This window comes from Leucoraja erinacea, chromosome 35 (assembly GCF_028641065.1).
Source record: "Leucoraja erinacea ecotype New England chromosome 35, Leri_hhj_1, whole genome shotgun sequence".
NCBI classification, from domain to species: domain Eukaryota; kingdom Metazoa; phylum Chordata; class Chondrichthyes; order Rajiformes; family Rajidae; genus Leucoraja; species Leucoraja erinaceus.
Genome location: NC_073411.1, coordinates 1,591,952 through 1,608,887, shown reverse-complemented (window position 1 = coordinate 1,608,887; position 16,936 = coordinate 1,591,952). Strand labels below are relative to the sequence as shown.

The 16,936-nt window shown below is 45.1% G+C and overlaps 1 protein-coding gene across 1 annotated transcript in view; it reads right to left on the bottom strand.

Annotated features, from left to right (window-relative positions):
- The window catches only part of snrnp200 (small nuclear ribonucleoprotein 200 (U5)), a 106,125-nt gene extending 97,948 nt beyond the window's left edge, over positions 1–8,177 (bottom strand). Inside the window, exons 1-3 of the mRNA XM_055661986.1 lie at positions 8,031–8,177; positions 3,200–3,363; positions 876–1,047 (exon numbers count right to left, since the gene is read on the bottom strand). Coding sequence (XP_055517961.1) covers positions 876–1,047; positions 3,200–3,363; positions 8,031–8,075 — 381 coding nt within the window. The 5' untranslated portion in view covers positions 8,076–8,177. The remainder of the gene's footprint in view (positions 1–875; positions 1,048–3,199; positions 3,364–8,030) is intronic.
- Between the last annotated feature and the right edge of the window lie 8,759 nt (positions 8,178–16,936).

Genomic DNA, 16,936 nt, shown 5'->3' with positions numbered 1-16,936 from the left:
TAGCATCCTCCTCACAGCTAACACTGCCCCCCAGCTTCGTGTCATCCGCAAACTTGAAGATGTTGCATTCAATTCCCTCGTACAAATCATTAATATATATTGTAAATAGCTGGGGTCCCAGCACCGAGCCTTGCGGTACCCCACTATTCACTGTCTGCCATTCTGAAAACTCCTACTCTTTGCTTCCTGTCTGCTAGCCAGTTCTCTATCCACATCAATACTGAACCCCCAATACCGTGTGCTTTAAGTTTGCATACTAATCTCATATGTGGGACCTTGTCAAAAGCCTTCTGAAAGTCCAGAAATAACACATCCACTGGTTCTCCCTTATCCACTCCACGAGTTACATCCTCAAAAAGTTCTATAAGATTCGCCAGACATGATTTATCTTTCATAAATCCATGCTGACTTTGTCCAATGATTTCACCTTTCACATAGATTACAGTTCTGTGTTGCTGGCTATTCATCTGTGTTGAACCATCAGCTATTCTCTCAAATCTGTTATGTGGACCACACCTCCCCCTCCGCCACTTGCACAGATGCCATCAAATTCACCGTCTGCATTGCATCTGCTCCCATGATGAGGCTTTATTTCTAGGCCATCCAAAGAAACCTTGTTCTTTCGTGAACATGGTTTCCCCACTGCTGTGGGACTGAGTGGCATGCAATTTCTTGCAGGCAGATAATTCAACGTCTGATTGGGAAGGCAGCAATCCTTGACAAAACAATGTTCCTTCAGCGTTGAAATTAAGCTACAGCGTATTTTATCCGTTTGTAAAAAATCAATGGAGCAAAACATTACGATTTTTAACCCATTAAACCAGCAATGCAAGTAGTCTCGCTGTCTGGCCTACAGACATTGTGGAAACACATACCTGGTCACCAAGTGCAGCCTGAATGAAGCTAAGTAGCACCTCGTACGTCTCTCTGGTCTCTTTTGTTTTTGGTTTGTACACAATTCCAACCATTTCATCAATTCCCTCCGACAACAATGTATAACCTTTCATCTTATTCATGTCATGGCGATCTTCATCACGCTTTCGCCGTCTGTGTGGAAATACCCAAGTGATTATATAAGAGACAAACAAAACAGGAAGCCACATTTAAATTGAATACAGCAATGTATTATGTGGGAAAAACATAACCAGCTCACAGAATAGGAAACATGGGTCTAGAAGTCTTACCAGAAATAACCATATGACAATTACAGCACGGAAACAGGCTATCTCGGCCCTTCTAGTCCGTGCCGAACACTCCATTCCTTTCCCATTCATATACCTATCCAATTTATTTTTAAATGATAAAATCGAACCTGCCTCCACCACCTCCACTGGAAGCTCATTCCACACAGCTTCCACTCTCTGAGTAAAGACGTTCCCCCTCATGTTACCCCTAACCTTTTGTCCCTTAATTCCCAAATCATGTCCTCTTGTTTGAATCTTCCCTACTCTAAATGGAAAAGCTTATCCACGTCAACTCTGTCTATCCCTCTCGTCATTTTAAAGACCTCTATCAAGTCCCCCCTTAACCTTCTGCGCTCCAAAGAATAAAGACCTAACTTGTTCAACCTTTCTCTGTAACTTAGTTGCTGAAACCCAGGCAACATTCTAGTAAATCTCCTCTGTACTCTCTCTATTTTGTTGACATCTTTCCTATAATTTGGCGACCAAAATTGTACACCATACTCCAAAATTGGCCTCACCAATGCTTGTACAATTTTAACATTACATCCCAAATTCTATACTCAATGCTCTGATTTCTAAAGGCCAGCACACCAAAAGCTTTCTTTACCACCCTATCTACATGAGATTCCATCTTCAGGGAACTATGCACAGTGATTCCTAGACCCCTCTGTTCAACTGCATTCCTCAATTCGCTACCATTTACGTCCTATTCCCTACCATTTACCATGTACGTCCTATTTGATTTGTCCTGCCAAGATGTAGCACCTCACACTTATCAGTATTGCCATCTGCCATCTTTCAGCCCACTCTTCCAAATGGCCTAAATCTCTCTGTAAACTTTGAAATATTCTAGTAAACTCCCAGGCAACAAAAATAAAAGACCTGCAAAGACTTGTCATAACTGACGGGCACACATTTATTCATGTATCAACCATAATCTTGAATACAGAATTACATTTACACAGCATCTTAGCACATCACCTCGAAAGTCCCAGAGATCAGCCCCTCTTTCATGTGACTTTCTGAGTCTGATTATCATCATTTTTGAATGAAAACAGAAGAAAAATTAAAAAATGCAAAGTTCACAAACAAATATCACCAGATAACCAGCTTCTTCTCTCCTGTACTTTCACAAGTGTTGTCCATTGTAGAAAAAATGAATCTCTATTCATATGGATGGGAAAGCTAAATGTATAATTGTTTTAACAGCGGTAGGGATATAAATGCCAGTGGATGGCCCTGATATAATTTCTTGTGGTGCATAGAAGACAAATATTTCCTTTCATATATTTCAATATCCTTTGCAAGCTGATAAAATGTAAGGAAGAAATTGTTCTAAGCGACTTAATATACGTTCAAATTCTAGTTTAGTCCTATCATTTGGAAAGCTCTGTATGTTTAAATACATTAATAAAAATATTGAACATAAATATTTAACTAACTTCTGATTTCTCAATTATTCCAGACATGCTACTATTTTACCATTGAAAATAAACACACGTGGAAAATTTGTATATCATGTGGCAAATAAATGTCTTTAATTACAATTCAACTGTAATCTTAAATGTTGAGAATATAGGCTTTACATAGACACAAAGAACTGTAGATGCTGGTTTACAAAAATAAAACACAGTCACTGAAGTATTTTAGCGATCAGGCAGCATCTTTAATGGATTGGTGACATTTCGGGTCAGGAACCTTCTTCAGACTACCATGTCCTCCATCAGACTACCTTCTCCCCATAATCCCTTGACTCCACTAGCCCCGAGAGCTCTATCTAACTCTTTGGATTTAAGAGTGAGTTAGATAGAGCTCTAGGGGCTAGTGGAGTCAAGGGATATGGGGAGAAGGCAGGCACGGGTTATTGATAGGGGACGATCAGCCATAATCACAATGAATGGCGGTGCTGGCTCGAAGGGTCGAATGGCCTCCTCCTGCACCTATTTTCTATGTTTCTATGTTTCTAAATGCTGCCCGATCCACTGAGCTACTCCAGCTCTTTAGGCATTACTTACTTTGCTCGCCTCTCCTCCTGCAACTGTGGTTTTGTTCTCTGAGCTTTGTCTCCCATTCGGGACCCTTCCAGTTTTCCCACCAGTGACAGCACCTCTCCTGTGGGCTCATCTCGTCTGGTTCGGTCAATTAAGGACCGATCTGCTTGTAATACAAGATTGGAATTCTGCAAAATAGAAAGTAAATTACTACAAGAATAGAAATGTATCAAGATGAACAGAAACTCACACAAACCTTCACCCCAAGATCTACAATTGTAGATAAAAAGTGCAGAATTAAAAACGTCCCCACCTGCTTAACAGGGCAGCTCTGACATTTGACATTTTAGAATCAGCTAGACTAAGTGGGACCCATTGGGTCCCTGTCACACAGGAAGCTTGGAACCCCAATGCAATATTCAACCACTCACCCATAGCCCCCAACTGCACAGGCACAGCTCATTTCCCCTCATCACTAGCACTCTACCCCCCTCCTCTTCACCCTCTCCTCCTCTCCTCCCCCAATCCTTCCCTACCCTTACCTCTCCTTTCCCCTACCCTCAGTCACTCCCTCCCTCACACCCATCCCCTTACCCCCCTATCCCCCACTCCTCCACCTACCCTTACCCCCCCCACTATCCCTCCTCACCTCCCCCAATCCTTCCTCACCTCCTCCTCCCCCTCTATTCCCCACTGCCTCCATCCTCTCCATTCCCCCTCCTCTCCCACTCCCCCACTTCCTCACCTCCCTCTTCTTTTCCCTCTCCTCCTACCCTCCCCAATCCCCTCACTTCTCCTTTCCCCTAACCTCAGTCACTCCCTCCCTCCCTCCATAACTCCTCTCCCCTCCCTACCCTCCTCCCCCTCTATGCCCTCTCCTCCCCCACTCTCCCTCCCCAGGATCTCGAGGTTGCTGCTCCTCTCCCTTCTTGCGTTTCCCGGCGCAGCAGCCATCGGCGCCCTCAGAGCCAGGCCTCGGATCGGCCCGGAGGCACCGGCAGCTACGTCTGCGCCGGCGTGTGGGCGCTGGGGGAGAGCTCGGAGAAAAGACGGGGGAAGAGCCATGGGGAGAGGTATCACGGGGGAGGGGGCAGAAGCCAGCGAGGGGGACCAAAGGGGAAGGGACTGGAACTGTGGGGCGTTGCAATGGCGGTGCGTTTGGGACCCACAGCGGGCACTGGACGCTCTCCTCTGCCCGGATATGATTCACCGCACGGTTCGTCTAGTGAGACTATATGGGTGGAGCTGAGGAACAAGAAAGGGATGATCATCTTGTTGGGGGTATACTACAGACCCTTAAATAGTCAACGGGAATTAGAAAAAATGTGCCGGGAGATTTTAATTTCCCAATATAGACTGGGAAAATCATGGCATGAAGGGTTCAGATGGGGTGCAATTCCTCAAAAGTGTTCAGAAGAGCTTTCTTAAGCAGTGTGTTGAGGCCCCCACACGTGAGAGGGCAACACGTGTATTGGGAAATTGGGACAGGCAAGTTAATGAAGTGTGTGTGGAGGAGTCTTTTGGGACCAGTGACCACAGTTCGATGAGGTTTAAGATTGTTATGGATTGGGACGGAGAGGGTCCACGCGTTAAAATGCTCAACTGCATTTTGTTGTGTCTGTACTGTACACTGACAATGACAATTAAAGTTGAATCTGAATCTGAATCTGAATTGTGGTTAGGCCAACTTTGAGGGTATGAGAGATGGTCTCGCTCAAGTTGACTGGAGCAGGTTATTAGAGGGGGAAAGACCAAGTGGGATGTTTTTAAAATTGTACTGAAGAGAGCTCAGGATGTGTACGTCCCTGTTAGAGTGACTGGCAAAGCAGGCAAACGTCAGGAAGCTTGGCGGACGAGGGAAATTGAGACGTTGGGATTCATGGGACAGGTAGGGGCAGCTGAGATCAAGTCCATCCCTAGAGGAGTTTCGGGAACTAAGGAGTAAACTAAAAAAGGAAATCAGAAGGGCAAAAAGGGGCCAGGAGCTAGCTCTGACTGGTAGCATTAAGGGACAATCACAAAAGATTTTATAAATATTTAAGGGAGAAAATCGTAACTAGAGAGAGAATGGGACCACTCATGCATCTGTATTTACTGAGGAGAAATATAGTAGGATGGAAATTGGAGCAGTCAAATGAAGTGTCTTGAGAGCAGTCAGAGTTACTGTCGAAGAAGTACTGAAGATACTGTCGTGGGCCTGATCTCTGTTATCCGAGGACATCAGAGGAAATCTTCAGGGCATGATCTCATATATCCGAGGACACTGAGGGGGACTAGAGATGAAATTGCGGGAGCACTGGTTGAAATTTACGATTCAATAGACAGTAGACAATAGGTGCAGGTGTAGGCCATTCGGCCCTACGAGCCAGCACCGCCATTCAATGTGATCATGGCTGATCATCCACAATCAGTGCTCCGTTACTGCCTTCTCCCCATATCCCATGACTGTGTTATCTTTAAGAGCCCTATCTAGCTCTCTCTTGAAAGTATCCAGAGAACCGGCCTCCACCGCCCTCTGAGGCAGAGTCCTTAAATACAGGAGAGGTGCCGGAAGACTGGAGGGTGGCAAATGTTGTACCTCTTTTCAAGAAAGGGTGCAGGAAAAATGCTGGTAACTATAGGCTGGTGAGCTTTACATCTGTAGTTGGTAAATTACTGGAGAGTATTCTGAGGGATAGTATATACAGGCATTTCGATGGGCAAGGGCAGATTAGGGATAGTCAGCATGGTTTTGTACTTGGGAGGTCGTGCCTCACAAATGTGATTGATTTTTTTAAGACATGACCAAAAATATTGATGAGGGCAGAGCTGTAGATGTTGTGTACATGGACTTCAGTAGGCGTTTGACAAGGTTCCACATGGTAGGCTGCCCTGGAAGGTTAGATCGCATGGGATCCAAGAAGAGATAGCTGAATGGATAGCAAATTGGCACCATGGGAGGAAGTAGAGGGTGATGGTGGAAGGTTGCTTCTTGGACTGGAAGCCTGTGACTAGTGTGTGCCTCAGGGTTTGATGCTGGACCCGTTACTGTTTGTCATCTACATCCATGATTTGGATGAGAACATAGAGCAAAATTAGCAACTTTGCTGATGCGACAAAAAGTAAGTGGTTTTGCAGATAGTGAAGATAATTGTGAATGATTACAGCCGGATCTGGATCGATTGGCCAGGTGGGCGGAGGAATGGTTGATGTAATTTAACACAGAGAATTGTGAGGTGTTGCATTTTGGGATGCTGAATAAGGACAGGACCTACACAGTAAATGGTAGCCCTCTGGGTAGTGTTGTAGAGCACTGTGGTGCCTTGAAGGTCGAGTCGCGGGGTAGATAAGATGGTCAAAAAGGCTTTTGGCACTTTGGCCTTAATAAGTCAGAGTATTGAGTATAGAAGTTGGGAGGTCCACTTGCAGTTGTACAAGATGTTGGAGAGACCACATTTAGAATAGAATTTCAAACAAGAGGATATGACTTGAGTATTAAGGGACCGAAGTTATGGGGTAACATTAGGGGGAACTTCTTTACTTAGAGAGTGGTAGCTGTGTGGAATGAGCTTCCAGTGGAAGTGGTGGAGGCAGGTTCGATTGGTATCATTTAAAAATAAATTGGATAGGTATATCGACGGGAAAGGAATGGAGGGTTATGGTCTGAGTGCAGGTAGATGGGACTAGGGGGGAAAAAAATGTTCGGCACGGACTTGAAGGGCCGAGATGGCCTGTTTCTGGGCTGTGATTGTTATATGGTTATATGTTATATGGTGATATTGTGTCCAGTTCTGGGCACCATGTTATATTGTATGAAAGATATTGTCAAGCTTGAAAGGGTTCAGAAAAGATTTACAAGGATGTTGTCAGGACTAGGGGGTGTGAGTTTTTCTGAGAGGTCGAGTAGGCTGGGTCTCTATTCCATGGAGCGGAGGATGAAGAGTGATCTTATAGAGGTATATAAAATCATGAGAAGTATAGATTGGGTAGATGTACAGTGACTTTTGCCCAGAGATGGGGAATTAAGGACCAGAGGACATAGGTTCAAGGTGAAAGGGAAAAGATTTAATAGGAATCTGAGGGGTAATTTTTTCACACAAAGGATGGTGGGTGTATGGAACAAGCTGTCAGAGGAGGTAGTTGAGGCTGGGACTATCCCATCGTTTAAGAAACAGTTAGACAGGTATCTGGATAGGGCAAGTTTGTAGGGATATGGATCAAGCGCAGGTAAGTGGGACTAGCGTAGTTGGGATATTGTTGTCCGGTGTGGGTGAGTTCGGCAGAAGGACCCGTTTCCACACTGTATCACTCTTGACTCTCCACGCACATGAACTCGCCACCATTAAATAGGACCCAAATGCGTACTTATGGAGCTACGAGCTGCATGACTACAGGCAGACTCAATGAAATAAGGCAGAATTCGGTTGCGTAATTCCTTTTTGACTGGTGCAGAATCAACAGTTCTAAATACCCCCCTCTGTACGTAAATACGTAATATTGTTGTACGATTCTGATAAACAGTAGAAATCCTTCCAAGTTGCACCATTTATTGTAATTAGTCATCATATTATCCGAAGCCGCGCGAACCATTTAGCAGGGTATTTAAACTGAGACACGTGAGAGTTTGCGCGCAAAGTCCCAGACTTCGTTCAGCAATGTTTCTTTAGTGTACACTGCTGCTTATTTGGCTGTGTACTACCCTGACCCGCCATCACCACCACCTGGGCTCATCGCCGTAGCAGGCCTCACGCAGCCTTAATGCCTAATCGACCCGCTCGGGTGGATCTAACCCCCAGTCGGCAATTTAACACAAGCAAGCCGCACCTTGGTGCAGCCCCCCTCGGCCTCTGGACGGGGTGAGGCAAGCCCGACTTACCGCTTTGTACTCGTATTGCAGACTGCGAGCGGTTACGTCCGCCATGACTGCCGCCGCTCCACTCGTCGAGCACAGCCGCCACTTCCGGAACCATGTGTTTCCGGGTCAGGGCCGGCCGCGCGGTCTCCATGGTTACTCCCTGCGGCCTCTGTGCCCGCTCGGGGCAGGCGGGGTTCCTGGGCGAGGACAGACATAACCAAAGATCTTATAGCAAAGCCCGACACTGACAAACTCTCAACACGCACTAACAGCCCACCCGATAGCGCTGTGAATACACCCCGCGGCGAGTGCAACCCACAACAAATATCACGAAAGTGACCATGTGTAGGAAAAAACTGCAGATGCTCGTTTATACCGAAGCCACAAAATGCTGGAGTTACTCAGCGGGACAGGCAGCATCTCTGGAGAGAAGGAATGGGTGGCGTTTCGGGTCCAGACCATTCTTTAGACTGAGAGGGACGCTACTGATATGGAGAGATAGAAACATAGAAAATAGGTGCAGGAGTAGGCCATTCGGCCCTTCGAGCCTGCACCGCCATTCAATATGATCATGGCTGATCATCCAACTCAGTATCCCGTACCTGTCTTCTCTCCATATCCCCTGATCCCTTTAGCCACAAGGGCCACATCTAACTCCCTCTTAAATATAGCCAATGAACTGGCCTCAACTACCTTCTGTGGCAGAGAATTCCAGATTCACCACTCTCTGTGTGAAAAATGTTTTCTTGGTGTGAGGTGTGAAAACAGCATTATCAACGCGACAATCACTGTCCTGATTAATTTTACCGACTGTGTGCCTCGGCGTCACCTTCCCCTCAGTTCTTCATGTCCTACAAAGAGACACAGAATGCTGGAGTAACTCAGCGGGACAGGCAGCATCTCTGGATAGAAGGAATGGGTGATGTTTCGGGTCCAGACCCTTCTTCAGACAGAGTCAGGGGAGGGGGGGATACAGAAATATGGAAGTCTAAAGTGTGAGGATGAGACATCAAAGAGGATGGAGATCAACAACGTTGGTGGAGAGGTCGTTCTCAAACCTTGCACATCCTTATCTCTGTTTCTCCCCCTCCCCGACACTCAGTCTGAAGAAGGGTCTCGACCCGAAATAGAACCCATTGCTTCTGTCCAGAGATGCTGCCTGTCCCGCTGAGTTGAGGCCAGTTCATTGGCTATATTTAAGAGGGAGTTAGATGTGGCCCTTGTGGCTAAAGGGATCAGGGGATATGGAGAGAAGGCAGGTACGGGATACTGAGTTGGATGATCAGCCATGATCATATCGAATGGCGGTGCAGGCTTGAAGGGCCGAATGGCCTACTCCTGCACCTATTTTCTATGTTTCTATCGCTCCATATCAGTAGCGACCCCTCTCCCCTGACTCTCAGTCTAAAGAAGGGTCTGGACCAGAAACGTCACCCATTTCTTCTCTCCAGAGATGCTGCCTGTCCCGCTGAGTAACTCCAGCATTTTGTGGCTTCGGTATAAACGAGCATCTGCAGTTTTTTCCTACACATGGTCACTTTCGTGATATTTGTTGTGGGTTGCACTCGCCGCGGGGTGTATTCACCTTGGCGCTATCGGGTGCAAAGGTATAGCAGATCCTATAGCAGATCGATCTTTGATCGGGTGGGCTGTTAGTGCGTGTTGAGAGTTTGTCACTGTCGGGTGAGTCGGTTCACTCTGCCGCCATTTTAGCCGCAGACTTCCCCCTCCGCCGCCGTTGCGTGTGGTCGACATGGCCCTCCATGCGGTCGTCCGGCTGCTGATAATCTTTTGAGGTCGTTGATAGCTGGACGTGGACGTTAGAACCGTGTAGCAGTTGTAGTATAAACTGCACTGTTTTGTTTTTGCGCGCAAACTTTATTGATAGTACCGTGCTTCTCCATCCTGGACTCGCAGCTATGCTACGGATGTGAAAATGGGCGTCTGCCGTTTATTGATTTATCTGAAGGATTCCGACCAGAAACATCAGCTATTCCTTTTCTCCAGAGATGTTGTCTGACCCACTGAGTTACTCCAGCATTTTGTATCTGTATTGATAAAACTGTTTGCTTCAAAGAAGCACGTAGCCTCTTCTTATTTCCTCGGCGCCCTCTTGTGTTGCAAAATTAATGTCAGCCTGGCCAATTGTACATCTTTTACTGTGGGCTACTTGCTTGGCACTATCACTATAATGATTGAATGCACTTTTTTAGCAAGTTTTTCCCCTCTTCTCCGGGCACTTTCCCTTGCAACCACAAGCAATGCTACACTTGTCGCGTTACCTCCCCCCTTGACTCCATCCAAGCAATCTTTCCAGGTGCGGCAGAGTTCACCTGCATTTCCTCCAACCTCATCTATTGCACCCGCTGCTCTAGATGTCAGCTGCTCTACATCGGTGAGATCAAGCGTAGGCTTGGCGATCGCTTTGCCGAACACCTCTGCTCAGTTCGCAATAACAAACCTGATCTCCCGGTGGCTCAGCACTTCAACTCCCCCTCCCATTCCAAATCCGACCTTTCTGTCCTGGGCTTCCTCCATGGCCAGAGTGAGGACCACCGTAAACTGGAGGAGCAGCACCTCATATTTCGCTTGGGCAGTCTGCACCCCAGCGGTATGTACATTGACTTCTCCAATTTTAGATAGTCCCTACTTTCTCTTCCCCATCTCAGCTCTCCCTCAGCCCACTTGCTCCTCCTCTTCCTTTCTTCTTTCTGTCCCCACCCTCACATCAGTCTGAAGAAGGGTTTCAACCCGAAACATTGCCTATTTCCTTCGCTCCATGGATGCTACCTCACCCGCTGAGTTTCTCCAGCATTTTTGTGTACCTCTGACAATCCGTCTTATCTTTTCTATTTGTGGTTGACCAGTTGAAAGCATACAATCACACACAACCTGGAACTCTTAAATCACTGTCCTTAGTAACTTTCCTGAAATATGTCTTAGTGGTCAGCAAGCTACTTGAGAAAATTCCCCTCACCTGCCTCCACTAACAGTGGCATGTTCAATGCAACAGCCACCACCTGCCATTGATGTTCTTTTTTTTGGAGCTGCCTATCTGATCAGCATGCAAAAAATGTCATTTGTTCCAAGTCCATCATCATACATTTATTTTTAACTAATCCTACACCAACCACAATTTTATTCTCCCACATACCCATTGGCATTCTTCACTCTACCACTCCCCTACGTTCTAGAAATTTGAAGTATTTGAACCTGCATAGCGGTACAACCTACACAGCATTGGAGGTCAGATCTGACTTTATTGAAAATTGTCATTGAAATCTATAAGGAATGGATTAATTAACCAACATTTTTCAAAGACAACCACTGAAATCCAATGGGGGAAGATCTCCCATTTACTTGAGTTGATAGTGTAATACTGTCAACTTGGGATTCTTCAAACAGCTGAATACCAAAAATACTTGTCCATTACTTAGCAGATGCTGCCTGACCTGGTGAGTTCATCCAGTACTTTGATTTTTGCTCAAGATTTTAGCATCTGCAGTTTCATGTGTCTTCATTTTACAGCTTCATTGCAAAATCTCTGCAAAGTAGAGATTTTGAAGAAGTTATTTATTTTCAGCTGGAGTACCGAGACCCTCTCGTCATGCTCCTGTGATTCCTGCTGCTCTCCTGCTTTCGCCCAGACTCACTACAAGCCATGTCTTTCCTCAGCACTTATCTTTGCTGACATCAATCTGAAGGGCCCAACCTGAAATATCTTCCCATTCTCACCCTAAATGTTTCCTGGCCTGCTGTCTTTCAACCTTTATATACTCAAGATTTCAGCATCTGCAGTTTCCCATTTCACCTTTATCTTTTTGAAATTGGTTTGCTGATTTTTTTGTACTTCCAGTTAAATTAATAGACTTAAACAAAACAATTAATATTTACTTTAACCCAGTAAAGAGAGAATGCTCTGATGACTGGTGGTAGACAAAAATGCTGGAGAAACTCAGTGGGTGAGGTAGGATCTATGGAGCGAAGGAAATAGGCAATGTTTCGGGTCGAGATCATTCTTCAGACTGATGTGAAGGTGTGGGGTGCAGGAAGAAGGGGAGACAGTGGGCTGAGGGAGAGCCGAGAAGGGGAGGAAAAAGTAGGGACTACCAGAAATTGGAGAAGTCTGATGACTGATCTTCAGAGAGAACTGTCAAGGGAAACAAACTTGTATCAGAGTCAACAAGTTCCTTTACTTTGACAGCACTGTCTGATAATCAGTCTTGGCATTCACATCGATAAATTCACCTGCAGGGTCCTGGCACAAAACCACACCTAATCCTATTCTACTAAGATGCTGCCTGACCCGCTGAGTTCCTCCAGCACTTTGTCCTTTTTTTGTAAACCAGCATCTGCAGTTAGTTTCTACTACTTGATAAATTCACAGATTACACCACAGTCATCATCAAACGAGATAGAACAAGGACTCAAAAAGCTTGAGTAACTCAGCAGGACAGGCAGCATCTCTGGAGAGATGGAATGGGTGACGTTTTGGGTCAAGACTCTTCTTCAGAGATAGAACAGGTGGTTGAGTGGTGAAGCAACCTCTTGCTCAATGTCAACTAAACCAAGAAATCCAATTGTTAACTTGGAGACTGTGTACCAATTTTCAATGGTAGGTTGACAGTGTGGATGGCAGCTTCAAATTCATGGGTGTTAACGTTTCAGACTACCCGTCCTGGGCTATGCACATTGATATTATCAGAAAGGAGGGACACCAGTACCTCTACTTTTAGAAGTTTAAAGAAATTCAGAGATGAGATGTCACTGAATATTCCAACCAACTTCTACAAATACACTGTAGAAAGTATTGTTTGAAAGTACTGATTGTACTATGGCCAGGTATAGCAATTCCAATGCACAGGAATGCAAAGGATGCAGGAAGTAGTTCTTCACAGGCACAGCTCTCGTCATCAGTGGAAACATGTACACTAGTCACTGCATCAAGGATGTGATATCTATCAAGGATCCTACCCATGAGCTATACCATCTACTTCTACCATCAGGGACTGTGGGCAGAAGTCTGATGTCCTTGTCCATTACCATGCTCAGGAAGAGCTACTTCCTACTGATTCTTGAACCAACCTGCACAACCCTGATCCTAACTTGTGAACAGAACATCACAGCCCATCTCTTGCACTACCATGGTTTTGTAATTGCATATTTTTGTGCTAATGTATTTTTTTGCAGTTTTTTTCACCATCCTGTAGAATTGTGAGGTATCAGCCTAAACACTAAGTTAGAAGGATTTTGTAATGCCTACCTTGCCCTATACTTGCAGAATATGAACAGTGTACAACAGACATTCCAGACAGCATAACACTTTCACATGACTTGTCTGAGCAGAATTTGAGTATAGGAGCAGGGAGGTTCTACTGCGTTGTACAGGGTCTTGGTGAGACCACATCTGGAGTACCGCATACAGTTTTGGTCTCCTAGTCTGAGGAAGGACATTCTTGCCATAGAGGGAGTACAGAGAAGGTTCACCAGACTGATTCCTGGGGTGTCAGGAATTTCGTATGAAGAAAGACTGGATAAACTCGGCTACACGGGTGGTTTTAAACTGAATAAGGGGAGTGGGGTGTCGAATGGGATAGTGGAGGATGGAGTTAAAGGGAAAGGGTTTCTTAAATGTGTGAGCGTAGAGACAGGGGGTGTAAAATGAGGGTAGAAGCAATAGGCAGCAAGGTGAAAAGTAAAAGTGGCAGGCAGACAAAACCAGGGCAAAAATCAAAAAGGGCCACTTTTCAACATAATTGTATAAGGGGTAAGAGTGTTGTAAAAACAAGCGTGAAGGCTTTGTGTCTCAATGCAAGGAGCATTCGTAATAAGGTGGATGAGTTGAAATGTGCAGATAGCTATTAATGACTATGATATAGTTGGGATCACGGAGACATGGCTCCAGGGTGACCAAGGCTGGGAGCTGAACATCCAGGGATATTCAATATTCAGGAGGGATAGAGAGAAAGGAAAAGGAGGTGGGGTGGCGTTGCTGATTAGAGAGGAGATTAACGCAATGGAAAGGAAGGACATTAGTTTGGAGGATGTGGAATCGGTATGGGTAGAGATGCAAAACACTAAGGGGCAGAAAACGCTGGTGGGTGTTGTGTACAGGCCACCTAACAGTAGTAGTGAAGTTGGAGATGGTATCAAACAGGAAATTAGAAATGCGTGCGACAAAGGCAAAACAGTTATAATGGGTGACTTCAATCTACATATAGATTGGGTGAATCAAATTGGCAGTGGTGCTGAGGAAGAGGATTTCTTGGAATGTATGCGGGATAGTTATCTAAATCAACATGTAGAGGAACCAACGAGAGAGCAGGCTATTTTAGACTAGGTATTGAGTAATGAGGAAGGGTTAGTTAGCAGTCTTGTTGTATGTGCCCCCTTGGGCAAGAGTGACCATAATATGGTTGAGTTCTTCATTAAGATGGAGAGTGACATTGTTAATTCAGAAACAATGGTTCTGAACTTAAAGAAAGGTAACTTTGAGGGTATGAGACGTGAATTGGACAAGATGGACTGGCAATTAATTCTAAAAGGGTTGACGGTGGATATGCAATGGAAGACATTTAAAGGCTGCATGGATGAACTACAAAAATTGTTCATACCAGTTTAGCAAAAGAATAAATCAGGGAAGGTAGTGCATCCGTGGATAACAAGGGAAATCAGGGATAGTATCAGAGCGAAGGTTGATGCATACAAATTAGCCAGAAAAAGCAGCATACTGGGAGAAATTCAGAGACCAGCAGAGGACAAAGGGCTTAATTAGGAAAGGAAAAAATAGATTATGAAAGAAAACTGGCAGGGAACATAAAAACTGACTGCAAAAGTTTTTATAGATATGTGAAAAGAAAGAGATTAGTTAAAACAAATGTAGGTCCCTTGCAGTCAGAAACAGGTGAGTTGATCATGGGGAACAAGGATATGGCGGACCAATTGAATAACTACTTTGGTTCCGTCTTCACTAAGGAAGACATAAATAATCTGCCGGAAATAGCAGGGGACCGCAGGTCAAAGGAGTTGGAGGAATTGAGTGAAATCCAGGTTAGTCGGGAAGTGGTGTTGGGTAAATTGAATGGATTAAAGGCCAATAAATCCCCAGGGCCAGATAGGCTGCATCCGAGAGTACTTAAGGAAGTAGCTCCAGAAATAGTGGATGCATTAGTAATAATCTTTCAAAACTCTTTAGATTCTGGAGTAGTTCCTGAGGATTGGCGGGTAGCAAGCGTAACCCCACTTTTTAAGAAGGGAGGGAGAGAGAAAACGGGGAATTACAGACCAGTTAGTCTAACATCGGTAGTGGGGAAACTGCTAGAGTCAGTTATTAAAGATGGGATAGCAGCACATTTGGAAAGTGGTGAAATCATTGGACAAAGTCAGCATGGATTTACGAAAGGCAAACCATGTCTGACGAATCTTATAGAATTTTTCGAGGATGTAACCAGTAGCGTGGATAGGGGAGAACCAGTGGATGTGGTGTATCTGGACTTCCAGAAGGCTTTTGACAAGGTCCCACATAAGAGATTAGTATACAAACTTAAAGCACATGGCATTGGGGGTTCAGTATTGATGTGGATAGAGAACTGGCTGGCAAACAGGAAGCGTAGGAGTAAACGGGTCCTTTTCACAATGGCAGGCAGTGACTAGTGGGGTACCGCAAGGCTCAGTGCTGGGACCCCAGCTATTTACAATATATATTAATGATCTGGATGAGGGAATTGAAGGCAATATCTCCAAGTTTGCGGATGACACTAAGCTGGGGGGCAGTGTTAGCTGTGAGGAGGATGCTAGGAGACTGCAAGGTGACTTGGACAGGCTGGGTGAGTGGGCAAATGTTTGGCAGATGCAGTACAATGTGGATAAATGTGACATTATCCATTTTGGTGGTAAAAACGGGAAACCAGACTATTATCTAAATGGTGGTCGACTAGGAAAAGGGGAGAAGCAGCGAGACCTGGGTGTCATGGTACACCAGTCATTGAAAGTAGGCATGCAGGTGCAGCAGGCAGTTAAGAAAGCGAATGGTATGTTAGCTTTCATAGCAAAAGGATTTGAGTATAGGAGCTGGGAGGTTCTACTGCAGTTGTACAGGGTCTTGGTGAGACCACACCTGGAGTATTGCGTACAGTTTTGGTCTCCAAATCTGAGGAAGGACATTATTGCCATAGAGGGAGTGCAGAGAAGGTTCACCAGATTGATTCCTGGGATGTCAGGACTGTCTTATGAAGAAAGACTGATTAGACTTGGTTTATACGCTCTAGAATTTAGGAGATTGAGGGGATCTTATAGAAACTTACAAAATTCTTAAGGGGTTGGACAGGCTAGATGCAGGATGATTGCTCCCGATGTTGGGGAAGTCCAGGACAAGGGGTCACAGCTTAAGGATAAGGGGGAAATCCTTTAAAACCGAGATGAGAAGAACTTTTTTTCACACAGAGAGTGGTGAATCTCTGGAACTCTGTCACAGAATGTAGTTGAGGCCAGTTCATTGGCTATATTTAAGATGGAGATAGATGTGGCCCTTGTGGCTAAGGGGATCAGGGGGTATAGAGAGAAAGCAGGTACAGGATACCGAGTCGGATGATCAGTCATGATCATATTGAATGGCGGTGCAGGCTCGAAGGGCCGAACGGCCTACTCCTGCACCTATTTTCTATGTTTCTAATACTTCGTGATGGAGGAATACAAATTTGGAGACCCAGATTCTGTCCCAGCATTTACACCCTGTTAAAAGAATAATGGACTAGCTGGGCAGGACATATCAGCAAAGGCAGAATACCACACTTTATGGAGGGCTGACTGAGACAAATGATCATGTGACGGACAAAGATTTACTGATCTTGATAATCTGAAGTGTTTCAACAGTAAGGCACATCACTGGGAAAATGTAGTACTGGATCATCCGGTTTAATGTAGCTGCA